Source organism: Sphaeramia orbicularis, chromosome 15 (genome assembly GCF_902148855.1).
Source record: "Sphaeramia orbicularis chromosome 15, fSphaOr1.1, whole genome shotgun sequence".
Classification (NCBI taxonomy): domain Eukaryota; kingdom Metazoa; phylum Chordata; class Actinopteri; order Kurtiformes; family Apogonidae; genus Sphaeramia; species Sphaeramia orbicularis.
In genome coordinates this window covers 35,615,755-35,641,805 of record NC_043971.1, presented here as the reverse complement: position 1 = coordinate 35,641,805, position 26,051 = coordinate 35,615,755, and the positions used below count along the sequence as shown (strand labels likewise).

Below are 26,051 nucleotides of genomic sequence, written 5' to 3'. Positions count from 1 at the left end.
TCGAGCTGAGCCGAGTCGAGCTGGTTCCACGTAGTGGAAATACGGCAAAAGGTGCAAAATAGCACGTTTGTATCCAGTTAGTATGTTTGTAGCAATGAATATGTAATACAAGGCGTTTACACGTAATTGTGCGTGTACTGGGAGGAGAAAATGTAAATATATTAATTTAGCACATGCAGAGTGATTTATCAAACCAGAAAGCAATTTTGCTCATAGTAACTGTGTCTATATTTAACACGTCTCAAAGGGAGGTGTAAACGTTTTTTACGTGTAATTGCGCACACATGGAAGTAGTTATTGTCACAAGAAGGAGACATCGAAATGATGAAAGAAGACGCAGAAAACACATTTTTCACCCTTGTATGAACATTTTTAGAATGACGGAAGAAAAATGATTGAGACGTACAGTATACCCCCCCACACTTTACAGGACTCTTGTAAAGGATACTTTTCCACTTGATCTGATGGTTCTAATTAAAAATATGCACCAACATTAGGCTACAGTGGGACAAAATTATGCGCACCTGACAGTCATTCAATCTAACAACCCCCATGGCCTCCCCACCACTAAAACGAATTCAGCCCCTGCCCCTGTGTCTGGATCATTTCAGCACACTGTTGCCATTAGTGCTGACGAATCCCAGGTTGCCAGACATTTCACACCCAGGCCGTTTCATGCTCCAAACATCCAGGGTCTGAAAAGACCTGCTCCTGTATCCCAGAGCAGTTTTTCCAGCATATTGCCTCCATGACGACAAGTAGCGCATGTAGAATCCTCATTTAAATAGGGTTGTCTTCAAACCTTTGCACCTGTTGTCATTTGCACAGGCAATCTTAGTAAATCGCCTGAAAACTGCGGTTCAACCCCTCATGCAAAATTCTAGATTGTGCACACAAATTAGTACAAGCAAATTGAGACCTTAGTAGATCCAGCCCATAGTCTTTAGAGAAACAGAGCCAAGGGTTATGTCAGTTTTCAATCAGGTGGTGTTTGGATAGAACAAGAACACGGGAGAGCGACACAGACAAGTGAGGATTATTTATGTAAAATTAAAGGAGTTAAAGAGAGGGTTTTTGAGACTGAATAAAGTATGGACATGGGAACAATAGAAGAAAAACACAAGAGGATTAAAAGAAGGCCTTGAAATTTCCTCCTGACTTCTCCATTCAGTTGATTACCTGACTAATCGTTTATTGTAGTGGGAACTGAAAAAGAAGTGTTTTGCTGACTTTTGTTTGGGGTATTTTTTAACAGGAAATGAGCAACTCAGCATTAGTCACAGTCCAAATAGTATTAAATATACACACACTTGAATGCACTCATGTGAAGCAGCAGACAAAAATTAATCATTCAAAGCAAATCCTGAAAATTATTATTGGATTTTTTTTTTTTTTGTTGTTATTATTTATGACTGTGCTGTCTCCCAGGGGCTGTATTTATGGGACAGACAGGAAGCAAACAGGTTTACAGTTTGAAAAGCCGGGGGTGTCTTGAGGTGGGCAGAGAGTTATGAGTGAGAGGATGAGAGATGTGGTGTTTAGGGAAGTGAAAATCCCTTCTCAAACCAAGATTATCCTCAGCTGACACAGGACGGTATAGCGAGGAAACAACAGCACCTATATTCTGCAGCTAACTCCAATCAGAACAGCTGTGATGCATTCTGCTCTGCCCTCTATTCCCTCATACTGTGTCACTGTGGGTCATTTGCTGGCAGACTGTGGTCCAATCATTTACAGAAAGACTAAGTATCACTAATTCCTACCTGTCCTCCTAACCTCACCACCCTTTGTAATTATTTCCGTCTGCAACTAGTCAAATTACTGATCACAGCCAGCAAAATGATCCACTGCTGTGATGCTCAACCATCTATTCAACCAGAAACTGGTTCATGTGGACACTTTAGTTGCCAGCTTCACACTCCACGGTATGACAGTTTTCTATCAGTCAGAGCCTTGGATTAACCCATAAAGAACCAGTGCTAATTTTGTCAGTTCCCAAATGAATTTTTCTCACTATGTAACCTTTAGTAAGTAATCTATCACCATTTCTTATAATATTATCCTCTGAACTTTATATTTTTCACTGTAAATCATGTATTTTCCTATATTTAATCTCCTATACTTAATTTAAATGTTCATTAAAGCTCAAAGTAAATTAAAAAAAATATTATATCAAAACAGGTAAAACAAGAAAAATTGACATTTTCCACAAAACACATCATTAACTGAACATAAACCCAGTGTTTCCATCCACTGTCACTGATCCAACTCCATTGGTTTTACTGGTGAATCAATGTTGTAGAAGATGACAATGTTTCCACGGCAACTACAGAGCCTCTGAATGTCCAAACAGGGTCATATCTAATGGCCATGAAAATATAACATTTTACCTGAATTATTTCAATATATTGATTGGGGATGCGACAGTACACGTCATACCGTCGTACCGTTCGGTACACCCTTCACGGTTCGGTACGAGCATGTACCACAGTACGGCTCATTTGTCATTTTCACATGACATTTCCGGATAACTTGTGGTTATATTAGAGCTTTGCAAGGTGACTGACTTACAGAATTCTACTGTCATTGGTTGGAGCCGGACACGGAGCCCGGCTAGAGCATTATGTGCAGAGCTGGACACAGTGAGCCCCAGCCACATGGTGGACCCCGGCCTGAGCCGAACCCTGACTTGATTCGGATGCGGAGCACAGCCCTTCTACTTCCAACTACCCTTCTCAATGTTAACATTAGTATTCACATTAGTAAAACCTCTTCTGTTGTCGCCATGTTTGTTATTATTGACTTTCTTCTTCTTCTTCTCAAAAAACTTTACTCTTCCTCATGGTTTTCGGCCAGTATGGTAACTAAGAGTGGCACCCTCCGTTGGATTGATTGAGACGTACAGGACGCATGGAAGTATGAAGGCAGTGACGCATGACAATGTTAGAAACGGACACACCAATTTACGTTCGTAAAGGAACATAAATGAGCCTTAAGGCTCTCCATCAGCTCCCAGTTATGTTTCGGTGCACAGCCTTTCTCTGTGTCTGAACTGTACCAAATCGTGAACCATGACTCAAGAACCGCAATACGTACTGAACTGTGGATAACCTGTACCGTTGCATCCCTAGTATTGATAGAGTTAATGGATCAGAAGTTATTAAATGTTTTACATCAATGATTTTTTAGATGATTTTGGTCGATAGTGGATGTCTTTATGGGTTAAGATTTCATCCAAAAAGTAAACCACAAGTAAACCACAAGGCTCCTTTTCGCCTTCAAAAGTTTAGACAGTAATAAAATAATTTTTTTTTTTCCTAAAATAACATCATACAAGCCCACAGAGAAGCCCACTCACACCTCTTTATCTAAACAAAAGGTACACATTGAACTCAAATACAACATTAAGTCATTCTGCTGCCAAGTGCAGGGACAGAGGACATAGATGAAAAGGAGACTCTAAAAGGATAAAGGTAAAGTGCTCCTGAAAGGTACAGTGTGTTAACATCAGTCATTTCCAATACTGTCATACAGTAGGGTATGAATCATGTCTCTCACCGTGTGGGGCTCACTTTCAACTACCTCTAAAGACCAGCCTGTCTTCAACTAGCCTTCGCTTTTTAATGTGGGTTCTAAAACCTGAAACTACAAGAATCATCTTACCAGAACTGCATATGAAGAAGTGAGGATTTACATCTTGTTAAACAACGTCTTTTCAGTAATTTTAAGCAAACTCCAATGAGAGTACGGTAAGTTTCATTTATTAAAGCTGCTTTACCGACTATGTTGGAAACTCACCTCGAGAGGCACGTAAAATGAAACCAAGCTTTTTAGAACTCCTTTGATAATAGTGCAACTCTATACTGGTTTTAAAAAAAAACAAAACATCAATTTCAGTTTGGAATGTAATTTATCTACTAACAGTGGATGTATTTCTTTGCAGTGCATTAAAGTGACGAGGGGCAGTCCTGAGAGTGATGGTCTTAGCTCTGGCTGCACCTACCTTCTGCGTCCTGGCCCCAGCTGTGGGTTAGCAAAGAGAGGATTGCCATTCCTGTCCCCAGCCATCTGATGAGCCACAACCCCTGTTGCATCTTCTGTCAAGCCTTATTGCCTGCCCACCTGGACAAAAACAGGAAAGAATATTTTTCACTCATGTCTCCGAGACCCTCCTGGCTCTCATGGATGCACAGCTGTGACAGACAAACACAAACAACACATTTGCAAAACATGGAGAAAGAGATGCACTGACACACAAGTATATTAGCATCATCAGGGTTTAAAGACACACGTTACAGTACTGTGTAGAGTATATTAAATAATCTGATGGATTATCTATATACGGTAACTGTTTTGAATGCTTCAGAGACCTCTAAATCTAAGGCTATGTTCAGACAGCAGGTCTTAATGCACAATTCAGATTTTTCGGTGAAATATGATTTTTTTTTTGCGTGCTCGTTTAAATTATATATTAAATGCGACTTCTGTCAGTTTTGAGTATGAACTGAATGCAACCCTGAAGTGACCCACATGAGCAAAGAGGTTCTGATGCAATACAAGACCACACAGAAGTAAATATATTTTTTCCCATCTCTCCTCCTCCTGAAATGCAGAATGATGACAACTGTCGCATTTCAATGACGTAAAGTCCGGATAAATTAGACCTGGCCATTTAGACTGAAGTCGCATTGCAAAATATCAGATATGTATTGGATTTAGGACCACATATGAATGTGGCAAAATAGGATTTGTGTTGTTCAAACTGTCTTTAACAGATCAGATACAGGTCACATGGGACAAAAAAAAAAAAAAAAAAAAAATCAGATTTTGGCCACATTTGCCTACAGTCTGAACCAATGTTATTATCGTTAATGAAAACGAACAAAATGACAAAAACTAGAATTGAAAAAAAAACATTTTCTTTACCTGAAATAAATAATTGTGTGTTTATAAAACTAACTAAAACGTACAAAAAATTATGGATAAAATTCCCTTCGTTTTCATCTTTGTCAATGTCGGATTGATATGAAATTGATTTATTTCGCAATTTTAGTTAGCGGCAGCATATGGCACTTCATGGTCCATCACGTCTCCTCAGTTGTTGTTTAGACTTGGCTTCTCATCCCCACTCTACCTAGAAACATGGAGACTACAGTTGGAAGAAAGCAGCAGAGTCCTGTATGGGATTTATTTGAATATGACGGTGATGAAGATAAAAGATATAAACAAAAATAAAACTAAACTAAATTTAGAAAACCCGAAAACTAATAAAAACTAGCAAGCCTGCTCTAAAATGAATTAAAACCAGCTGAAACAAACTGAATAACAAAAAAAATTCAAAACTAAATAAAACTAAACTATAATGAAAAATCCAAACCTATCATAGCCTTGGTCTGAACGTAGCCTAAGCCTATGTGCAGGGCTATTTGGATTTACAATGCATTTAGATTTGATCAACAATAGCCATTGTTTAACCCATATTTCCTCATGAAATTAAATGAGATGAAATTATAAAGAATCTCCACAAACAATATTTAAGAGCAGATATTTCCAATGAAACTTCCCCATATGACCTTTTTAAAGGTAGTTTAAAGGGTTTGTTTTCCTTCACTGCATCCATAACAGAATGTCTACGTTCAGTTAGCCACAAGAAAGGAGCACTGACACCTTTAATATACAGGAGCATCTGGGTGAAAATGGGGCACCCATTAAAAAGTATACTTTCCACAGACCTGTCTAAGAGGTGACGCTAAAAAATTCAGGTCTGAGCAAAAGCAAACATAAAAAAAAGAGCTCACATGCAAAACAGAGTCAACAAAATAACTTCCAGACTTCCAGATATAGCCTCATCCAAGAGCAGGTTGCATTATTGCTGTTCAGTTATTTTACACTGCTTTGGTTAAGGAGCTGTTAGAGAAGAGGAAGATGTCTGCTTTCCAAAAGGGGCTACAAGTCCCACTTAAGATTCCTCTATTTTGAAGAAATTAAAAGCAACACACTTATCTTTTATTTACTAGATATTTTGACATCTAACAGAACACACACTGCAATCATTGACGATGGCAGGGTTCCATTTTGGTGTCCATTCCTGGGCTCTGACATGTGCATGTTGTTCCACTAGAACTGCCCAATGGGACACTTGAATGGAAAAGAGCCATTGTTAATCTACTGACCAAACACCTGTGCTTTTGCTACTGTGACAAGCCAGGCCCTGCAAGCTATTTCAGTTGTGTGACTTAATATAGTTAACCAGAAAATGCTGTTCTTTCACTGCTGGTATCAGCTTTACTCTCAAAGACAAGACCACTGTCTGTAGCTAATATGTTCAGCAACTTTTACTGTCAACCCATATGCTTTAACCCATAAGGACCCAGTGTGACTTCTGTGGCATTTCCCAAGTGAATTTTTCTCTCTATTTAACCTTTTCTAAGTGATTTATCAACATTAGCTTCTGAATTTTGCATATTTTCCAGTGAAACTCATGTATTTTCCGATGTTTAATTGACTACTCATGAAGATATTCATAAAAGTGCAGAGTAAAATCAAAGGTTATTGTGTCAAAAAAGAAAAAAAACTGAAGAAAAGGCTGAACTGTCAAATGAGTTCATTCTAATTTGGTTTAGGCCTATTTTGTTAATTGTTCTGGCTTGAAGTCTAAGGACGGGAGTGAGTATTTAAAATGTTATTATGTTAAGTTATTTGATGATGAGAATGTGGGTGGGATTAGATAAGTTTCCCGTCTTCCCACTCCTTCTTGAGTGTAGATGAATGATTTTGGAAATTTGAATTTGCAGGTATTCTGTAAATGCTAAAAATAAATAAATTAATCTGAAAAGGTGAATTTTTCAGTACAATATAGCATTAACCTTCTAAAGCCTGATCCATTAAATCATTGACAGAAAATTCCAGTTCTGTGAAATTGAACCCTTTTTTCATCCTTCTGAACAACCCTAAAATGTTTTTTTTTCAAATATCCATTTCCATGTATGAGTTTCAGTTTTGTATCGTATTTGATACACTGGGTCTCAATGCTCAAATATTATTATTTTTGAACAAAGAAAAACATAATATAACACAAATATGCCTAACAAATTGATAATTCCTTTTCAGAATTGGCAAAGTTCTGCCTCCTTCCTCATTAATGACAATCTTGTAGTGTCACTGGAAAGGCCTCTGGTGAATGAATTCCTCCCCCCTGGTGGATTATCCATGTATTGCATGTACTTAATTGTATACAGCAAGTTTTAAATATCACATTAATCAGGTAGAGGGCTTCAAAACTCATGAATCAAGTAGGATACGTTTAGCGTTGTAGGGTTAACAGGACATAAACCAAGTGTCTCCATCCACTGTCATTGATCGAACTCCATAGGTTTTACTGGTGAATCAATGTTGTAGAAGATGACAGTGTTTCCATGGTAACTATGGAGCCTCTGAATGTGATGACCATGAAAAGATGACAAACAGCATTTTACACAAATTATTTACATAGGATTAGTAGATCAACAGTTTATATCAGTAGATGCTTTTTGGTCGATAGTGGTTATTTGGGTGTTTATGGGTTAAAAGGGAGTGAAAGTGGAGTTCCTCAGCTTTCCAGTGGAACCACATCTGTCTTATTTGGATGTTCAGAGACTGTTTAGTGAATGTGTTTAAGCCCTAACAGTGTTCAGCATTGAGTCATTATCATTACCTCCGCCAAGGAGGTTATGTTTTTGCCAGGGTTTGTTTGTCTGTCTGTTTGTTTGTCTGTCTGTTAGTGTGCAACATAACTCAAAAAGTTATGGACAGATTTTGATGAAATTTTCAGGGTTTGTTGGAAATGGGATAAGGAAGAAATTATTAAATTTTGGTGGTGATCGGGGGTGGGGGGGCCCACGGGGGTGGGGCCACTGATCAGCCTTGGCGGAGGTCTGCGCTTTCCGAGTGCTTCTAGTTTCTTAATTTGACTCTAGAAACGGTTGTTATTAATTAATTTGAAAGCGTCAAACATCTATGTTTATTTCTCTGAATTAAAAAAGAAAAAAAAACAAAACTTCCGAGGTTATGCCGAGACATAATGCTCTAAAATATCTAGTCATATTTCTGGGCAAATTTGCAGGTAAATATACACATAAGCAGAGACAGATTAAGAAATGCTATTAGTATAATCCGTTTTAGCCAGATCATTCATTAGTGGAAATCAGAGAAGGCTTCAGCCAAGTATAACTTCCCTGACACTCCGGCATATTTTCCTCTTTTAGCAAGCAGTAAAAGGATATTCATCTAACAGAAAAGACAAATATATATAATCCTGTCATGAAAAGAGCCAACAACACAGCATGAAACAGTCAGAGCTCCGACATTGTATCAGCTGCATACGTTGTGGGTTTTCATCTACACTGAGAAACAGCATCTATATAAAGAAACCAAACAGTCTTGTCGAGCTCTGGTTAAAATCCCAACCAAAGCAATATGTGCAGATTGCATGTTGACCCTGTGTATCGCACACATAAATCCACATCAACACATACTCCGAGCCAAAGGAAGCACTGTGTCAGTACAAAGAATAGAAGGCTTTTAAGCTTCTGTCTGAGCTAGTTGATGTCACACCTTCCTCACCGGGCTTATTTTCTGAACAGGTGATAAGCTGTGAAATCAGCTTTCATAACATACGGCATGGGGACAGGAGGGGACTCGCGAGCATCAACACTATCATATCAAAGCATGTTTGACAAAATCAGCATCTCAGACTCAGCAGTTAATTTGTAAATATGATGTCTCTCTCACAGGCAGTTTTCCTTTCACACAGAGTACAGAGCATATCTAGGCTTGCTTTCTTCTGTTTCTACTGTGCAGTCACACACCTAAACATTATCACATGTATTTTACAGCCCCAAGCACTAAACAGTAGACATCTTAAACATGAAGGTGGTGGACAGCAGGGTACAGCGACAAAAGGCGTGGTTCCATACTGGTTTCTTATTCTCCTGCTGCCGTCTCATCTCTCTGAATCCCACCAGTGTCCCTTTTTGAAGCAGATTTGATTTCCCACATTCATACATCTATCTTTCTTAAGAGCTTCTGAGTAAGACTGCTTTGATCCCTTTCACATGAGAAAACCAGACCTGTACAACCAGCCACCCTGAAGAAAGATGTCTTTTTTTTTTTTTTTTTACCCACAGCTCCCTCCAAATCTCCCCTTGGTTGACATGGGAACGCTGCGCCTCATTTGCATAGGAAACCAACAATGTTCCTTCAAACTTAATGGACAAGCAAAATGAGGAGATTGCTGATTGAGGATTGAAAACAAAAAAGGCCCCAGTACATCTAATGCAGTGCACGCACTTACTGTTATAAAATACAGGCAGAAAGTGGAATCTACAGTGTTTGGCTTTGTCCCCACAGGAGAAGCCACTTTTAAAAGGTACTACTGGTGCTGGACAATATCTAGAAAGTCATGATTTTGTCTTAAAATGATGGTAAAAGGTTGGGCTGTGCAATTAATCAAAATTCAATTATGATTTCGATTATTACACTCAACGATAACAAAAATTATGTAATCGAGAAAAGACAATTATTAATTTTGAGTTGTTTTAATTCATGCGCATGCAAGCTACCATGAGCTGCTGGGCCCCGCCCCCCTCTAAGCTACAGCTGCCAGCTAGCCAGCAGGTCCACCCCATGAGCAAAGTTGTACCTAGCGGTCTTGAAAAATGGCTGGAGAATCACAGTAGAAGCGCTTGGTAAACAAAAAAGGAAAGTTGGATTTGATGAAGAAGACAAAGAGCAAAAACACATCACGTGCAAAAACTGTTTCGTAGTTGTGTCCGCACCGACCGGTAACACAACAAACCTTTGTAACCATCTAAAGTTGAACCACCGCAACCTTTATGATAATCTTATGAAAAACTAAAACTCAAAAAAAACAACTCCATCTACAACTTCGTCCGCAATGCAATCTTCAATCTCCGAATCTCTTTACGCTGCAACTCCCGTATTAACCTAATCCTAACCTTAACGTGTGTATTCTATAGATGGCTGATGTATACAGAGGGCCTTAACTGAAACCACACAGCATGCCACTGAATAATATAGATAGATAGATAGATAGATAGATAGATAGATAGATAGATAGATAGATAGATAGATAGATAGATAGATAGATAGATAGATAGATAGATAGATAGATAGAATTTCCCATGTTTCACACTACATTGAACATACTTGAATTTATAATTTGCACTTTACGTGAGTTTTTTTTATTGCTACAGTTCTATGGCAAGTCTATAACAGTTTAATTACAGTGCACTATTTGTTTACAGGAAGAAACATACTTGAATTTACAGTATACTTATTTGCATTCAAAGATTTTTTTGTTTGGTACAAAAGTGAAGATACTTTGTTTTAGTGTTTAAAAGCTTTATTTATGTTTAAAGAGTATATTTTACATTGTTTTGTAAGAAAAAAAAAAAAACAGCTTTAAGGTTAACAAATAATCATTTTTAATAATCGTGATTTCAATTATTGCTAAAATAATCGTGATTACCGTTTTTTCCTATAATCGAGCAGCCCTAATAAAAGGTGCTACTTTTGGCACATTAGCATCTGGGTCATTGTAGGACTGAAGTTTCTCATCTTTGGTTTGTGCATGTAAATATCATACCCTGATTTAATAAGACCCGTTTATGAAACTGGATGCCCTGGCTTGTGCACTCCGAAAGGAACTGGGATACTGTCAGACATGCCCATCTGATCCATCTGACAGTTGCAAAGTACGGTGCAGTAGGGGTGCAACAGTACTCCCCTCACTGTTCGGTACAAGCATGTACCGCAGTACAGCTCATTTGTTATTTTCAAATGACATTTCAACTCGCAGTTATATTATGGTCAAAACACAGTAATGTCCCGTCAGACAGTGAGCTTTAATTGACTGCCATTCCAACATTTATTTCAATATAAAGTAGCTCCTTGTTTTGGATAATCCCTTATGGTCCAACTAAAGCAAAAATGAAATTAAAAGTAAAAATGTGGGTCATTTTGCAACACTAATCTGTCAAATAGTCTCTAAAATGTCCCGTCAGAGAGATTTGGAATACCATGTTTTGACACATTAGAGCTTTGCAAGAAGACTGACTTACGGAATTCTACTGTCATTGGTTAGAGCATTGCTAGAGCAGGACGCGGGGCATGGCTAGAACTGGACACGCAGTTGCAGAACCCTGGCTGTGTGCTTCACCCAGCCTGTTTGACTTTAAAAGAACTCAGATCCAGTTCCGAGTAAGGGCTTAATTACGCTCTACACCAGGGGTCTCCAACTCATTTTCTTTCAGGGGCCACATTCAGCCTGATTTGATCTCAACTGGGCTGGACCAGTAAAATAATAGCAGAATAACCTATAAATAATCGCAACTCCAAATTTTTGTCTTTGTTTTAGTGGAAAAAAACCCTATTAAATTATTAAAATACTATTATAAACTATCCAAACAAAAAAGATGTGAATAACATGAAAAAAAATGAAATTTATTAAGAAAAATAAGTACAATTTTAACAATAGTATGCCTCAATTTATAATTTATACATGTGCATTATGATCGAATCTACAAAGACACAACACTTTTCTTTAGACATTTCAAGTTGTTCATATTTGTTCAGGTTATTCACATTTTATTGTTACAGGATAGTTTGTAAATGTAAATATTTTCATAATTTAATGTTATTTTTTGCACTAAAAGAAAGACAAAAATTTGAAGTTGTCATTATTTATAGACATAATGTAATATTTTTTTTCACATCAAATCAAGAAGAAAACATGTAGTCATTATTTTTTGTCAGTTTTTATACGATTATTTGACTGTAGATCATATTGGTCTGTATGTGGAACCTGAACTAAAATGAGTTCCACAGCCTTGACTGTGGAATTTTTGCACTTTGCAAATTCATCCCACGGGCCGGATTGGAACCTTTGGCGGGCCACATTTGGCCCCCGGGACGCATGTTTGAGACCCCTGCTCTACGCTAAAGATGCAGACGGATACAGATGGAGCATCCTGTCTGTCTGCTGCATACATTACGTACATAATTCTATTCGTTTTCCAGGAGCTCCGTACCCAGATGGAGAATACAGAGCATTATCATCGGAAACCGTGGAGGCAGTGTTGACATTGGAACAGAATAATTTCCATAAATAGTGGCACTTTTCAAACAGTGACTGTGTGAGTTAGTGAAAAAAATACCAACATATTTATGACAACTACCTTTATCAATATTAACATTAGTATCCACATTACTTAAACGTCCTCTGTTATCGCCATGTTTTTGTTATTATTGACTTTCTTCACCTTCTTCTCAAAAACCTTTACTCTTCTTCATGGTATTCCACCATTATGGTAATTACGAGCAGTGCCATCTGGTGGATTGATTGAGAAACGCTCATTCCAACATGCGTGTGAGTATGAAGGCAGTGACAAATGACAACTTTAGAAGCTGTTGTACCCATAAAGTGAGCATAAATGAGCCAGCTCCCAGTTACATTTCGCCACATAGCCAGGCTCTGTGTCCAAACCGTACTGTACCGTTGACTGTGACTCAAGAACGGCAATACGTACCAAACTGTGGATAACCTGTACTGCTGCATCCGTACTGTGCATGTACTAAATAAGGCAACACGAATACAAACATGTTGACAGCGATGAAAGCATCTCACTTCTGGAGACACACACCACCAGTGGAGCATGTCAGGTCATGGTAGAAACATTATTATACAGACAAAAATCAAAACCAGTCACTGAACCTCATCATGATGCTCTTCCACCTGTATCAACATCTTCATCCACCGCTTCTCCCTTGTCTCACGTGGTGGCAGTGACAGACTGACAGATGTCAAAGTGAGGACATGTTTACCAGTTTATCTCACCTCCCATTGCTAGCAGGAGATGAATACGAATCCATCACAGTGTAGGAGTTTTACAGAGCTAAACCAGATACAAATCAATGTGGTTCTTTTTCTTTTTTTTTGTTTTCATTTAGGGATGCACCGATACCGATACGAGTATCAGCATCGGCTCCGATACTCAGTGTGTGTACTCGTAAAAGATATCCGATACAAATGCACCGATACCACTTACGGCTGTGTGACATTCCCAGTTCAGTGCAGCAGGTACGTGGCAGTGGAATAATGTGTAGGGAGTGTGAAGAGTGTGGAGATTTTTCAAAATAAATGACGGTGATAAAAGTAACGGTGACTGTAAGTAACATTAGAGACACAAACAGATACGGATGGAGTGTTCTGTCCGTCCTCTGCGTACATTCCATCCGTTTTCTAGGTGCTGGTGGATGCGTACCCAGAATGAGAATACCAGCGGGAGTACGGAGCAGTGCGGACCCCCGCCAGCAGAAGTAAAAACAAAACTTATCACTCATTTCTCTTTTCTCTACCTGCTGAAGCTAAGCTGTTAAACCTTACTAGTGAAAACACTGCGATATTCGTATCACATTAGTGCTGTCTCGGTCGTCTCCATGTTTATTATTACTGACTTTTTTCTTCTTCTTCTAAAAAAACTTTACTCTTCTTCGCGGTATTTGTCCAGTATGGTTAATTCAGAGCAGCGCCCCCTTGGTGGATTAATTGAGAAATGCTCATTCCAACACATTAAATGTCAGTAGCAACACTTTGTTCCAGTCAGACTGATGACGACAATAAAGCACATTTACAAAAGGAACTAAGAACTGGAATGGGATTATTAAGTACTCGTATCGGTACTCGGTATCGGCAAGTTCTCAAATGTAAGTACTCGTACTCGGTCTAGAAAACAGTGGTATCGGTGCATCCCTATTTCCATTAGTTATTTATTTTATAATGTGGTTCTTTTTCAATATCCGCAGTCAAATGCATGTAAAGCTGTGCTAGCAGTTGCTAAAATGTCAGATTAAATTGCTGCATTATGGTGCCTTTGCAAACAGCAGCAGTAATCAGAAACCAGGATATAGGTGTTATTATGTACTAGATACAGCCATAATTACATGTGCACACCAGTATCTTATAGCCTGGAGTGCATGTAGACACATTCCATGTCACTGTTCCCACAACAAAAATTGTTCAAACTGCGCGACTGCATCATGTATATTTATTTCTTTATAGATGGTATATATGAAGAAGATAGTAATTTGTGTGTTTGTATTTTGTAAAGTAAACCCTATACGAACCAAAGCCTTCAAAATTTAATTAAACTGTACCTATGGTAGGAGAATAAGCCAGAAACTTTTGAAAATAAAGAAAATAAAGTGATATATTATGAAACTGCCAGGATCCACTATGCATATGCATTTTTGTGCAGGCTTTGTATAAGCACCAGATATTTAGTATATCACATAGTGCAAAAAAAAAAAAAAAAAATAAAAAAAAAAAATATATATATATATATATATATATATATATATATATGTACGAATTAAAGACAGAAACTAACTCAACCCTCTATTTCCCCCACAGCCTGCAACACATACACACAATATACCTCTCACCAAATAACACAATGTCTGTTGATTATTTATGGCACGAAACAATGGCAAAAATATCAACTATGGCAGAACAGAAGTAAAAAGGGGCAATCCAGATACATGTCTGTTTCGAAATATCAATTGAATATGGCACTCCATGGTGAAACAACTAAAAATAGGGAAGGAAATTGGACTATTAAAATGGATTTTATTTGCTGATAAACTCATACAAAGACAATTTGATGATGTATTTAAAAATTGGGCAGAAAAGGGAATTACAGCCATATGCACAACTACTAAAAAAGGGAGAAATGAAAAGCTTCCAGGAGCTAAAAAAAAATGCATATAATTGAACTAATCAGGACTTCTTTACAAACCTACAAATGAGGGACTCTTACATGAGACAGACAGACAGACAGATGTACTTTATTTATCCAAAACTGGAAAATTACAGATATTACTACATATTAAAACGAGTGAGGATAAAATACACCCTATCATAAAGCTACTTGTACAACCTTTTGGTAATGCTATCCCGAAAACTGTGTCAGTTTCGTATTGTTGTTTGATGGACTCTAGAAAAAATTCAACATTATGTGACAAAGCCAAATGGGAAAGAGAGCTGGGTGAAGAGATCCCAGAGGGGAAATGGTAAGATATGTGGCAAACACACCAATCAACATCACAATCCCCTAAATGGAGAGAATTTAATTGGAAAAATCTAATTAGTTATTCCATCACACGTAAAATTAAAAGTAAGCAGATGACTACTCATGTTGGAGACTTTGTAATCACATGGATTCAGATCACACACACGTTTTGGAAATGCGCAAATATTCAACCCTTCTGGGGGAAGGTTCACTCAGCTATCTGTGATGTGTTGCGATATGAAACCCCAAATTCTCGTCATGTTCTATACCTCAAATATTTGGACGAATCGATACATAAAGGAGACAGATATCTTGTCAAGATCCTCCTGGTGGCCGGGAAGAAGGCCGTAACAAAGAACTGGCTTCAGACTGATGCTCCGTCTTACTAACAATGGCTTTCAATCATAGCTGATATACTTGTCATGGAACACCTTACATATAAACTGAAGTTGAAAGAAAATCTCTTTGTAAGAAACTGGGGAAAATGGCTGACATTCAGGGAAAAATGTGTCTATTACGGGACCTAAACATATTCTGACACACAACAAATGCTCTTCTTTTCATTTGTTTGTTTTCTGTTCTTGTGTTTCTTTTCTTGCTCCTCAGGTTGAATTACACTGATAAAAATGAGAAATAAATAAAAATTGTAAAACATTAAAAAAAAAAAAAAATCAATATAGACTTAGAGACGGAACATAACACTTACATTTGTGCATTCACGTGTGTAAAATGACACTGAAAACCCACAGAATAAGTCATTTATGTCTATAGAGTTAAGTGTGTCCCATCCACAGACTTTCATCTCATTGTGCTGCTATATTTATATTGTAGCCTTGAATGGGGCCTGTACTGTAGCAGGTGGTCACAGTTCAAGTGTTCAGTTTTCACTTTAGATTGCTTTATGTTATATGTCATTCAACCGCAATCCAGCCTGAAAAGCCTCTAAGTGAACAGGTCTGGCTGGAGGACAAATGTCTGACTGTATTAATATGTACAGTAGATTTCTCTCTTGAAGGATATGGTAAAGTGGAAGTGGACAGGAGAGCAAACCTATGAAACAAGGTGAGGACAATTGAGGATGGGCAGTGTTTAAGGTTGGCTGAGAAGAGGGAATGAAGCAATCACAGTTATGGATTACACAGAGGGTGAAGATGCTGTTTTTTATCCCCTAAGAGCTGAGGCTTTGCAACAGCTTGTCTTCCTCTGTCCATGTTGCTTCGATCGCCTCTCATCCGACACAGTTCTTTTTCCACCTCTTCCTGCTCATGTGCTTTGGTGTTGACAGACTGTCACAGAGGTTCTGATAACAGAAATCACATCTTTTTGTTAACCCTTTGAGGACATAGACCACCTTAACCAACAGGAATCATCATTTTTGCTCCTAACAAATGCAAAACAAACAAAAACTACTGAATGAAACAGTATAATTACAGTATAGGCAGTTGGTATTATTCATTTTATGGCTAATTTTAGTTTCATTTCTTTCAAAAAATCTAAATAGTGGTTCAGTTTTGTCACAGTTATATAGGTTCCTACTAGGGATGTAATGATTACCGGTAATAGCGATAAACTGCGATAAAATTCCCGACAGTATTGCCGTTTAAATTCTAATTATCATTAAAACCGTGACTGATTTCTGCACTTTGAAAACTCATGGTGATACTGCTCATTTCCTGGAAAAGCAGCAGCATTCCAGGCATGCATGTGCAGTTTTTTAATGTTTGGCCTCTGAAAACATGGCTGAAGGCACCTGCATGGAAAGCGCTCCGGAGATCTGGGGATAACAGGCTCCCCTACATCCCATACATCTCTCTCTCTGTCTCGCTCTCTCTCTCTCTCTCTTTCATTGTGAGATTGTGGATTATTTGATATGGAATAGGGCTGCACGATGTTGGAAAAAACTGACATTGCAATTTTTTTTTAACCCTGCAATATATATTGCGATATGAAAAACTACTCAGGAGGATGTAATAGCTGTGTGGTGCCGACATACATGGTCAAACAAATTAGTTGTGTTTCCTCTTGTTATGAACACAAACACGTTTCAGTATCATCCTTCTCGTAGCTGAAATAATTCCAGAAAACCAACGCTTTTTTTTTGGCACCAAGTCTTAATTTTTGGTGATTTTCTCTTGTTTGTTGCTCATTTTTCAATGTTGTTACCAGTGACTCACTCCATGTGCAGGGGTGTGGTCTGCTTTGGCAAACTGATTAAGAAGGATTGTGATTGGTGGATCGCTTTGCGCACTGTGTGTCAGGTACTCAAGTTGAAATTAGATGAGAACACGTTCAGTTCGTTTGCCTCCTACACTGCAGGACCTGTGATGTGACTATTGCACACACATACATTGCGATGACGATGCTCAAATGATATATTGTGCAGCTCTAATATGGGAAATGGTCAAACAAGCTCCACTCTGACCTGTCCAAATACTTTTTTCCCACTCAAAAAACCACTCAGGAATCAATAGGAAGATTGATAAGGAATTAGATTGGTAAGCAGAATCGACAATGGCACTGATGTTGATACAATCCTATCATTTCCCACCCCTGGTGCAGATATCTCTAATGTCCATAAGGTGCCCTCTTTAATGCACATTTGTCTGTTTGACGTTTACATGTTAATATTTTAATGTTTCTGCCAACAGAAAGTACATTGTGTGTGTTTAGTTTTTTTTCAATATATAACTTGGTTAAATTATTTCAGTGTGTGTATAAGTACCTTTTGAACATTTTATGTTTATGTTTATGTTTAGAGCACAATTCAACAATCCTGCGATAATAATGATAACCATGATCATTTTGGTCACAGTAATGGTGATATGAAATTTTCATATCGTAACATTATTGTGCGTGTTTGTTTTTGTTTAGTTTTGTTTCAAAATACAACTTCGCTAAATTATTTCAGTGTATATACAGGGTGGGGAAGCAAAATTTACAATGAACATTTAGTTGTTTTTTCTCAGCAGGCACTACGTCAGTTGTTTTGAAACCAAACATATATTGATGTCATAATCATACCTAACACTATTATCCATACCTATTCAGAAACTTTTGCCCATATGAGTAATCAGGAAAGCAAACGTCAAAGAGTGTGTGATTTGCTGAATGCACTCGTCACACCAAAGGAGATTTCAAAAATAGTTGGAGTGTCCATAAAGACTGTTTATAATGTAAAGAAGAGAATGACTATGAGCAAAACTATTACGAGAAAGTCTGGAAGATACTATTAAAGAAGAATGGGAGAAGTTGTCACCCGAATATTTGAGGAACACTTGCGCAAGTTTCAGGAAGCGTGTGAAGGCAGTTATTGAGAAAGAAGGAGGACACACAGAATAAAAACATTTTCTATTATGTAAATTTTCTTGTGGCAAATAAATTCTCATGACTTTCAATAAACTAATTGGTCATACACTGTCTTTCAATCCCTGCCTCAAAATATTGTAAATTTTGCTTCCCCACCCTGTATATAAGTACTTTTTGAACATTTTGAGCACATTTCATTTCATTTCATTCACATTACATTTAATAATGGTCACAATAACCATGATATGAAATTTTCATATCATTACATCTCTAATTCATACATGCCCAGACTGCTGACAAACTGCAGAACAGTATTATACACATTACGACTGTCACTTATAAATAGGCTACATTTCTGCATGCATACATTAAACCACACTACAGAGCATTTGTAAACAGTGTCCGTAAACGGCCAGTCATGGGCCACGGGACATCTTACCCGGAGACGTAAACTGATCTTTACTTGGCTAAAGCTTCCCAATCAAGCACCTAACACACCCACGCAGTAACAGTATGCCTTCGACAACCCTAGGGTGTTATGTAAAACTAGTGGCTACAAATGGACAGTCTCATACCATGGACATAATTTAACACATGTGCTTTGCAGTTGAGTAAAGTAAGTAAATAAAACCAATGGACCAGCCACACAGAAATTACAGCGAGCATATATGATAAAAGCATAAACACTGATACACATGAACACACACACACACACCCATATGCACTCATACATACACACACACTACATATTTTTGGACCATAAAACACCTGATAAGGCGAGACATTAAATGAATAAATTGTGATATTAAACACATTAATAGATAAAGTTCTACTCATTTTCTCTGCTTCACTAATTCTCATACTAAATGGCCAGAGGGTGGAATATGGGATTTTACATTAAAAAAAAAAAAAAACTACTGGATTACAGTGCTGTCAAAACAGACTAAAGATTAAATTTTCTCATGATTAAAAAACAAAATAAAAAAACAGAAAGCTAGAAAATATTCCAGCATAATATTTTTGTGAAAACCAACACGACACTGATAAGTAATATTGTGTTTATTTAAATGTCTTTTTAAAGACCTACGCCTACACGGTACAAATTAAGTATAGAACGGACGCACCAAGTGAAATGTGATAATTATCCCACATTTCTTCTGTCTATGAGTGTATAAGTCAGTCTATTAGTTTCAGTTGTACTAGCACATCTACAGGAGTTCTTACAAAATCTCCATAATATAAAGGATACACTTTATCTGAGACTCCACTTTAAACTCTGGACCCTCTGATAAAGTACAAATCACTCTCTCTGTGGCCGACTTGGGCTGTGAACTCTATCATCATTGGTAGTTTTTTAAAATATTCACTCTCTTCAGCCTTATCTACAGTTCATTTTAAACCATGAAAAATAAAATTGTGTGATTCTTGACTGTATTATGATGCATAATGCAGCCACCCAGGCCTGCACGAGATCCTACAACCCTGTAAGCCCGGAGAAGTTGAGTTTACTTAAAAAAATTGCAAAAAGTGGTTGTTTAAAAAAAAAAAAGTAATGATTAATGAACTTTTAAAGTACATTTAACTAAGATTTTAAGTGAAATGTACTTTAAAGTTCATTAATCATTACTTAATTTTTTTAAGGCAATCTCTTTTCGCAATTTTTTAAGTATTTTCAACTTTTCCAGGCTTACAGTCTCCTCCACTGAGAAAAGCAGCAAGTCAGCTAGTGGACACCTAGCTAAGAGAAAGGTCGATGGAACTGATGGACAATAAAAAAAAAACAATGATTCGGACAATTAAACAAAACAGTCCTCTCATGGTTAAAGCCAACAATCATCAATAACCGACAGTCACTTGGAACTTTTTGATTTGTATCTTCTTTGATAAGCACTGAAACTCAAAAGCACTGAGACTGGCGTGCCCAGACATGCATGAGCAGTTGACAGAAAATGAAAAAGAGGTGTGGTGGTAACTAAAACTTATTAATTTAAATCCATTTAACTTATATTTATTTACACATTCGACTATATCTACAAATGAGTTGACTAAGCTTAATATTTTCAAGTAATGTCATCAATCTTATATTTTTAAGTGCATTCTAATTAATTTTTCAAAATATATTTGACATCTGGGCTTACAGTGAAGGCCGAGAGATGCAGCAGTGCAGTATCAAGTATCGAATACCCATTCATTCATTCATTTTCTGAATTTAATACTTAGGAGAGTTGCAGGGATGCTGGAAATTATCCCAGCTACCAGTGGGTGAAAGTGGGGTACACCCTGGATGTGTCTCCAGTTCATCACAGGGCTGATATACACAAACCAACAACCTTTCACTGTTATAGTCACACCTATGTGTGATTTAGATTAACTTATTAATCTATTACATGTACAGAAAAAATGATTAGACCACCCTTGTTTTCTTCAATTTCTTGTTCATTTTAATGTCTGGTACTACTAAAGGTACATTTGTTTGGAGAAATATAATGATAACAACAAAAATAGCTCATAAAAGTTTAATTTCAGAGCTGATATCTAGACATTTTCCATGTTTTCTTGATAATAACCAAAATCACTTCAGTTCTTACATCAATATCTATGGCATTGTACTGACAAAAACAGTGCTTTTAGACATTCCATGTTTTCTTTTCTGTCTGTTTTAGTCACATGATACACACAGGAGTTAGTACTTGATTGCATAACCAATGTTTCGGACAACTTTTGATGGTCTAATAATTTTTTCCGCAACTGTATGTCTTCAGATGGTGGGGGTACCTAGACAGAACCCACTCCACAGAGAAAGACCCACAGTATTTGGCACTAGGATTCAAACCACCCGTGATTTTAGAATATGTGCTAACAGCCCAACAGCCCTATTGAATTATTGTGGTTTGTGTTGTTAATTATGGTTACCAAGTGTATTTAGGTCAATTTACAGTGGTTGTTCAGTGTTTGTCTACTCTGCCTGCAGGAGTTTGTTTTACTGCCACGAACCACTGACAAAATGTCAACCTCATTGCCGAACCCCTGGTGTAAAAAAATATTTTCAGTTCATAATGAAACTGTGGGAAGATAAAAGAGAGCCTAGACAACATAACAAACAGTGCAGCTTTCACAGATGTATACCAGATGTACACTGCCCAGCCAAAACAAGTCACATATGCAATATTTGACTGAAGCACCTTTGGTTTTGATGACAGGAGACATCCACTGTGACATCTTTTTTGCCACATAATGCTTATATAAGGTCACAATAGGGTTCATAATATTTTTTTCCATCCATAGTTGCATTATTTTAAATAACCTGTTCCAGCTGAAACATTATTAACCACTGCAGTACTTACCCATAGAAGGATCTGAACTATTTGCTCAGTTAAATCGGGGCAGTTACACTGTTTATTTAACTCTAACTGCAGTAAGTGTCCTCTTATGTCTTTAATGTCAGAAAGACTGGACATCGCCAGGACTGATCAGGATCATCATCATTGTGACAGAATGGTTCAGGGAGAATGTGACATTATTTTCACACTTCAACTAGACTCCATAAAGTCCAGACTCTAATTTGGAATGTGATGAAGACTTGATGGAGCGGTCTGATTCTCCATCATCAAATTAATGCAGCTATGGATGGAAAAAATATTATGAACCTTATTGTGACAATACATAAGCATTATTATGTGGCAAAAAAAGATGTGACAGTGAATGTCTTCTGTAATCAAAACCAAAGGTGGTTCAGTGAAATATTGCATATGTGACTTGTTTTTGTTTTTGGGGTTTCTTTTGGATATAACAGTACTTTATGTCATCAATGTGCATAAACATTACTATACTATTCTTCCCAAAGTATCCAGGAATTGAAAATTGGATTGTTTTTCCACCTCATGTCAAAAATATCACATTAAAAATCTATTTTTTAGATAAGTCTCCCTTTCCGTTTCAGCCTGATTAGTTGTATTTTAAACGCATAAAGACCCAAATATCCACCAGTGACCAAAACCATCTAATGATCTAAACTGATTAATACCTGTTGATCCGCTAATCCTTTTAATACATGTAAATAATTGGTGTAAAATGCAGTTTCTGTTGCATGTTCAGAGGCTCCGTAGTTACTGTGGAAACACTGTCATCTTCCACAACATTGATTCACCAGTAAAACTCATGGAGTTGGATCAATCACAGTGGATGGAGATTGTTTTTATGTTCAGTTAATGATATATTTTATTGAAAAAGTCACTTTTTCTGAAGTTTTCTCTGTTTTTGATATAATAACCCTCAAATGTGATCTCATCATGATGACTAAAGTACATTATCAGTGAATTAAATATAGGAAAATACCTGATTTTCACCGAAAAAATGCAAAATATAGAGGACAATATTATGATAAATGATGATAAATCAGTTAAGAACGGTTAAATAGAGGGAAAACATTTCATTGGGAACTGACACAAAAGTAACACTGGGTCTTTATGGGTTTAATACTTTTTTTTTTTTTTTTTTACAGATTCTGTGTTTCACATTAGTTTAAATAATATCTTTCCCTGCAGTGTTGAAATAAGGAGTAGATGAAAATCTTAACATAAAAGTGCAGCTTGTACCTCCATAGACTGGTGATGTCTGAATTCAAAGCAGACAAACATACCCTGTTTCACACACTCCTGTTCTGTCAAAATTACTAAAGTGTATTGAATAAAAATTCCACCATCTTTAATTGATTTATGTAAATATATCCTCCAATTTAAAGCAGGTGAGTAGGCCTGTGTCTCAAGATGTGCTATCCATTGAATGAGGATTAAACTGCTAAAGAGGTTTTATTTTTTTTGTTTTTTTTTTAACTGATCTCTGAGGCAGCCTTTGAAAAAAGTTAGAAAACGTCTGGCAAAGCAAAGAAACCCTCACTGCATTAGATATGAGATATTACATAAACATTTAGACTTTTTGTGTAACACTCCTCTTATGTGTGAATAAGTAATACTTCTGTAGACCTGTGTTTAAACACCTTAAAACCATAAGTTTAGCAGGTAGATTAGGTCACCAATGTTGTGCAGCCTACTAATGGGATTCTCTGCAGCAGCTCTAAAATGCCCCATTGTACAGGTAAGGTCGCTGATAACATTATGGATAGAAGCTGCCAGCATACCTCACTGAAACAATTGCTTCTCATTTTATTAATCTCCTGACACATTTTGCAGTTGTTCACACATGCCTAAGGTAAGGTCACTGATAACATTATGCAGTTCCTCCAGAAAAACGCGATTATGCGATTGCATAATTCAATGCATAACCAAGGAAATAGTGCGTATTATGTGGTTTTCTCAAAAAGAGCGCATATTCATTGCAATAATAGCATATTTCTGTGCAAAATATGGAAAATACACTAGGCTCGCATGATTTCATAAAACCTGCATTTTTCTCGTATAAAGTTTAAAAGATATTGCATTGTAAGTTGACATGGGGTAGTGATGTAATATGCAACACGCAATGTCATTGGCTTGCACGTCCACAGAAGGTAAACTAATTGTGAACCTCAGAAAAAACCCTGCAAGATGATGGAAAATGTAGCTCATTTGCCGACAAAAATAACTGCAAAAGACAGAGCAACCCAGTACCTGATGTCCTACAGGAAAGCTGAGCAGTGGCATACTACTTACACCCCATACAACTGTGCGAAGGAACATAAGAGAAAATCAAAGCTAGAACTAAGGCTGTGCAATTAATCGAAATTCAATTACGATTTTGATTATTACACTCAACGATTACAAAAATTATGTAATCGAGAAAAAACAACTTTTAATTTTGAGTTTTAATTCATGCGCATGCAAGCTACCATGAGCTGCTCCACCCCACCCCCCTCTAAGCTACAGCTGCCAGCTAGCCAGCAGGTCCACCTTACGAGGAAAGTTGTACCTAGTGGTCTTGAAAAATGGCAAGAGAATCACAGCAGAAGCGCTTGGTAAACAAAAAAGGCAAGTCAAATTCAGTTGTGTGGAATCACTTTGGATTTGATGAACAAGACGGAGAGCAAAAACACATCACGTGCAAAAAGTGTTTCATAGTTGTGTCCGCACCGACCGGTAACACAACAAACCTTTTTAACCATCTAAAGTTTAACCACCGCGACCTTAATGATAATCTTATGAAAAACCAAAACACAAAAAAAACAACTCCATCTACAACTTCGTCCGCAATGCAATCTTCAATCTCCGAATCTCTTTACGCTGCAATTCCCTACTCATCAACATCGGAGAGACACCAAAAGAAAAACAGAATCCATTGCCCATTACCTGGCCAAAGGTATGTGCTCCATTAACACCACTGACAACTCAGGCTTCAGACAAATGGTGAATGCACTGGACAAACACTATGTTTTGCCTTCAAGATATCATTGTACACGAGCTGCAACTACATTGAACATACTTGAATTTATAATTTGCACTTTACGTGAGTTGTTTTTTTTATTGCTCCAGTTCTATGGCAAGTATATAACAGTTTAATTCCAGTGCACTATTTGTTTACAAAAGGAAACATACTTGAATTTACAGTACACTTATTTGCATTCAAAGATTTTTTTGTTTTGTACGAAAGTGAAAATACTTTGTTTTAGTGTTTAAAAGCTTTATTTATGTTTAAAGAGTATATGTTACATTGTTTTGCAAAAAAAAATAAACAACTTTAAGGTTAACAAATAATTGTTTTTAATAATCGTGATTTCAATTATTGCTAAAATAATCGTGATTATTATTTTTTTCTATAATCGAGCAGCCCTAGCTAGAACCACTTTTCTTGCGTGAAACATTTGTAAATGGTTTCTGCTGCAGCGATAATAATGTTATATGAACACAGAGGCTATAATAGCCTAGAAACAGACGGCAGATCTGCACGATATATTATACGCAATAGTCACATTGCAGGTCCTGCGATGTTGGAGGCAAATGAACTCAATGTGTTCTCATCTAATTTCAAGGTACACGCAGCGATCAACCAATCGCATTCATTCTTAATCATTTCGCCGAAGCAGACCACGCCCCTGCACATGGAGTGAGTCACTGGTAACAATGCAGTGTTTCCTCAGGTAAGGTTTTGCCGTGGCGCAGCGCCACATCCTGCGCCTCAAATGAAAGTTTGCGAAGCTTCAGGAGGTAGGGAAAAGATAAATGAGCATTAAGTCTCACTTTCACTTCCGCGGGTGGTATGGCCTGCACTGCCCCGTACCCCTATAGTACCCCGGTCAAGCCCCCCACCCGCGCCAAAACATGACCCCCCCCCCCCCCCCCCCCCCAGGCTGAATCGCGCACAAAACATCAATAGAATACCACAAACAACAACAGCACAAAAACAACACCAGCAACAGATCCACACCACATCAGCTGCCCACACCAGCCCCCCACAACAGAGTGACCACACCAGTGAAAGCAGAGAACCAGGCAAACAGATTGACATGGACCCAGTGATGAACACATCCATGCAACTGCAACCGCAACCCCTCCAAGGACCAGGGTCCATCCTGTGACTCAGGAATTTTAAAGTCATGTTTGAGCCACGTTTAAAAAATAAAGAACTAAAACATAACCAGCACTTTCTGTGACATAGTGTATGCTAACTTCTTGTATGTTTACTTAT

General features: G+C 37.5%; 1 protein-coding gene across 3 annotated transcripts in view; it reads right to left on the bottom strand.

Moving 5' to 3' along the window:
- The window catches only part of LOC115434336 (protocadherin-15-like), a 348,357-nt gene that overhangs the window by 203,887 nt on the left and 118,419 nt on the right, over positions 1-26,051 (bottom strand). For all 3 annotated transcript variants that reach the window (XM_030156230.1, XM_030156229.1, XM_030156231.1), the window contains one exon: positions 4,004-4,122. In XM_030156230.1, coding sequence (XP_030012090.1) covers positions 4,004-4,094 — 91 coding nt within the window. In that variant the 5' untranslated portion in view covers positions 4,095-4,122. The remainder of the gene's footprint in view (positions 1-4,003; positions 4,123-26,051) is intronic.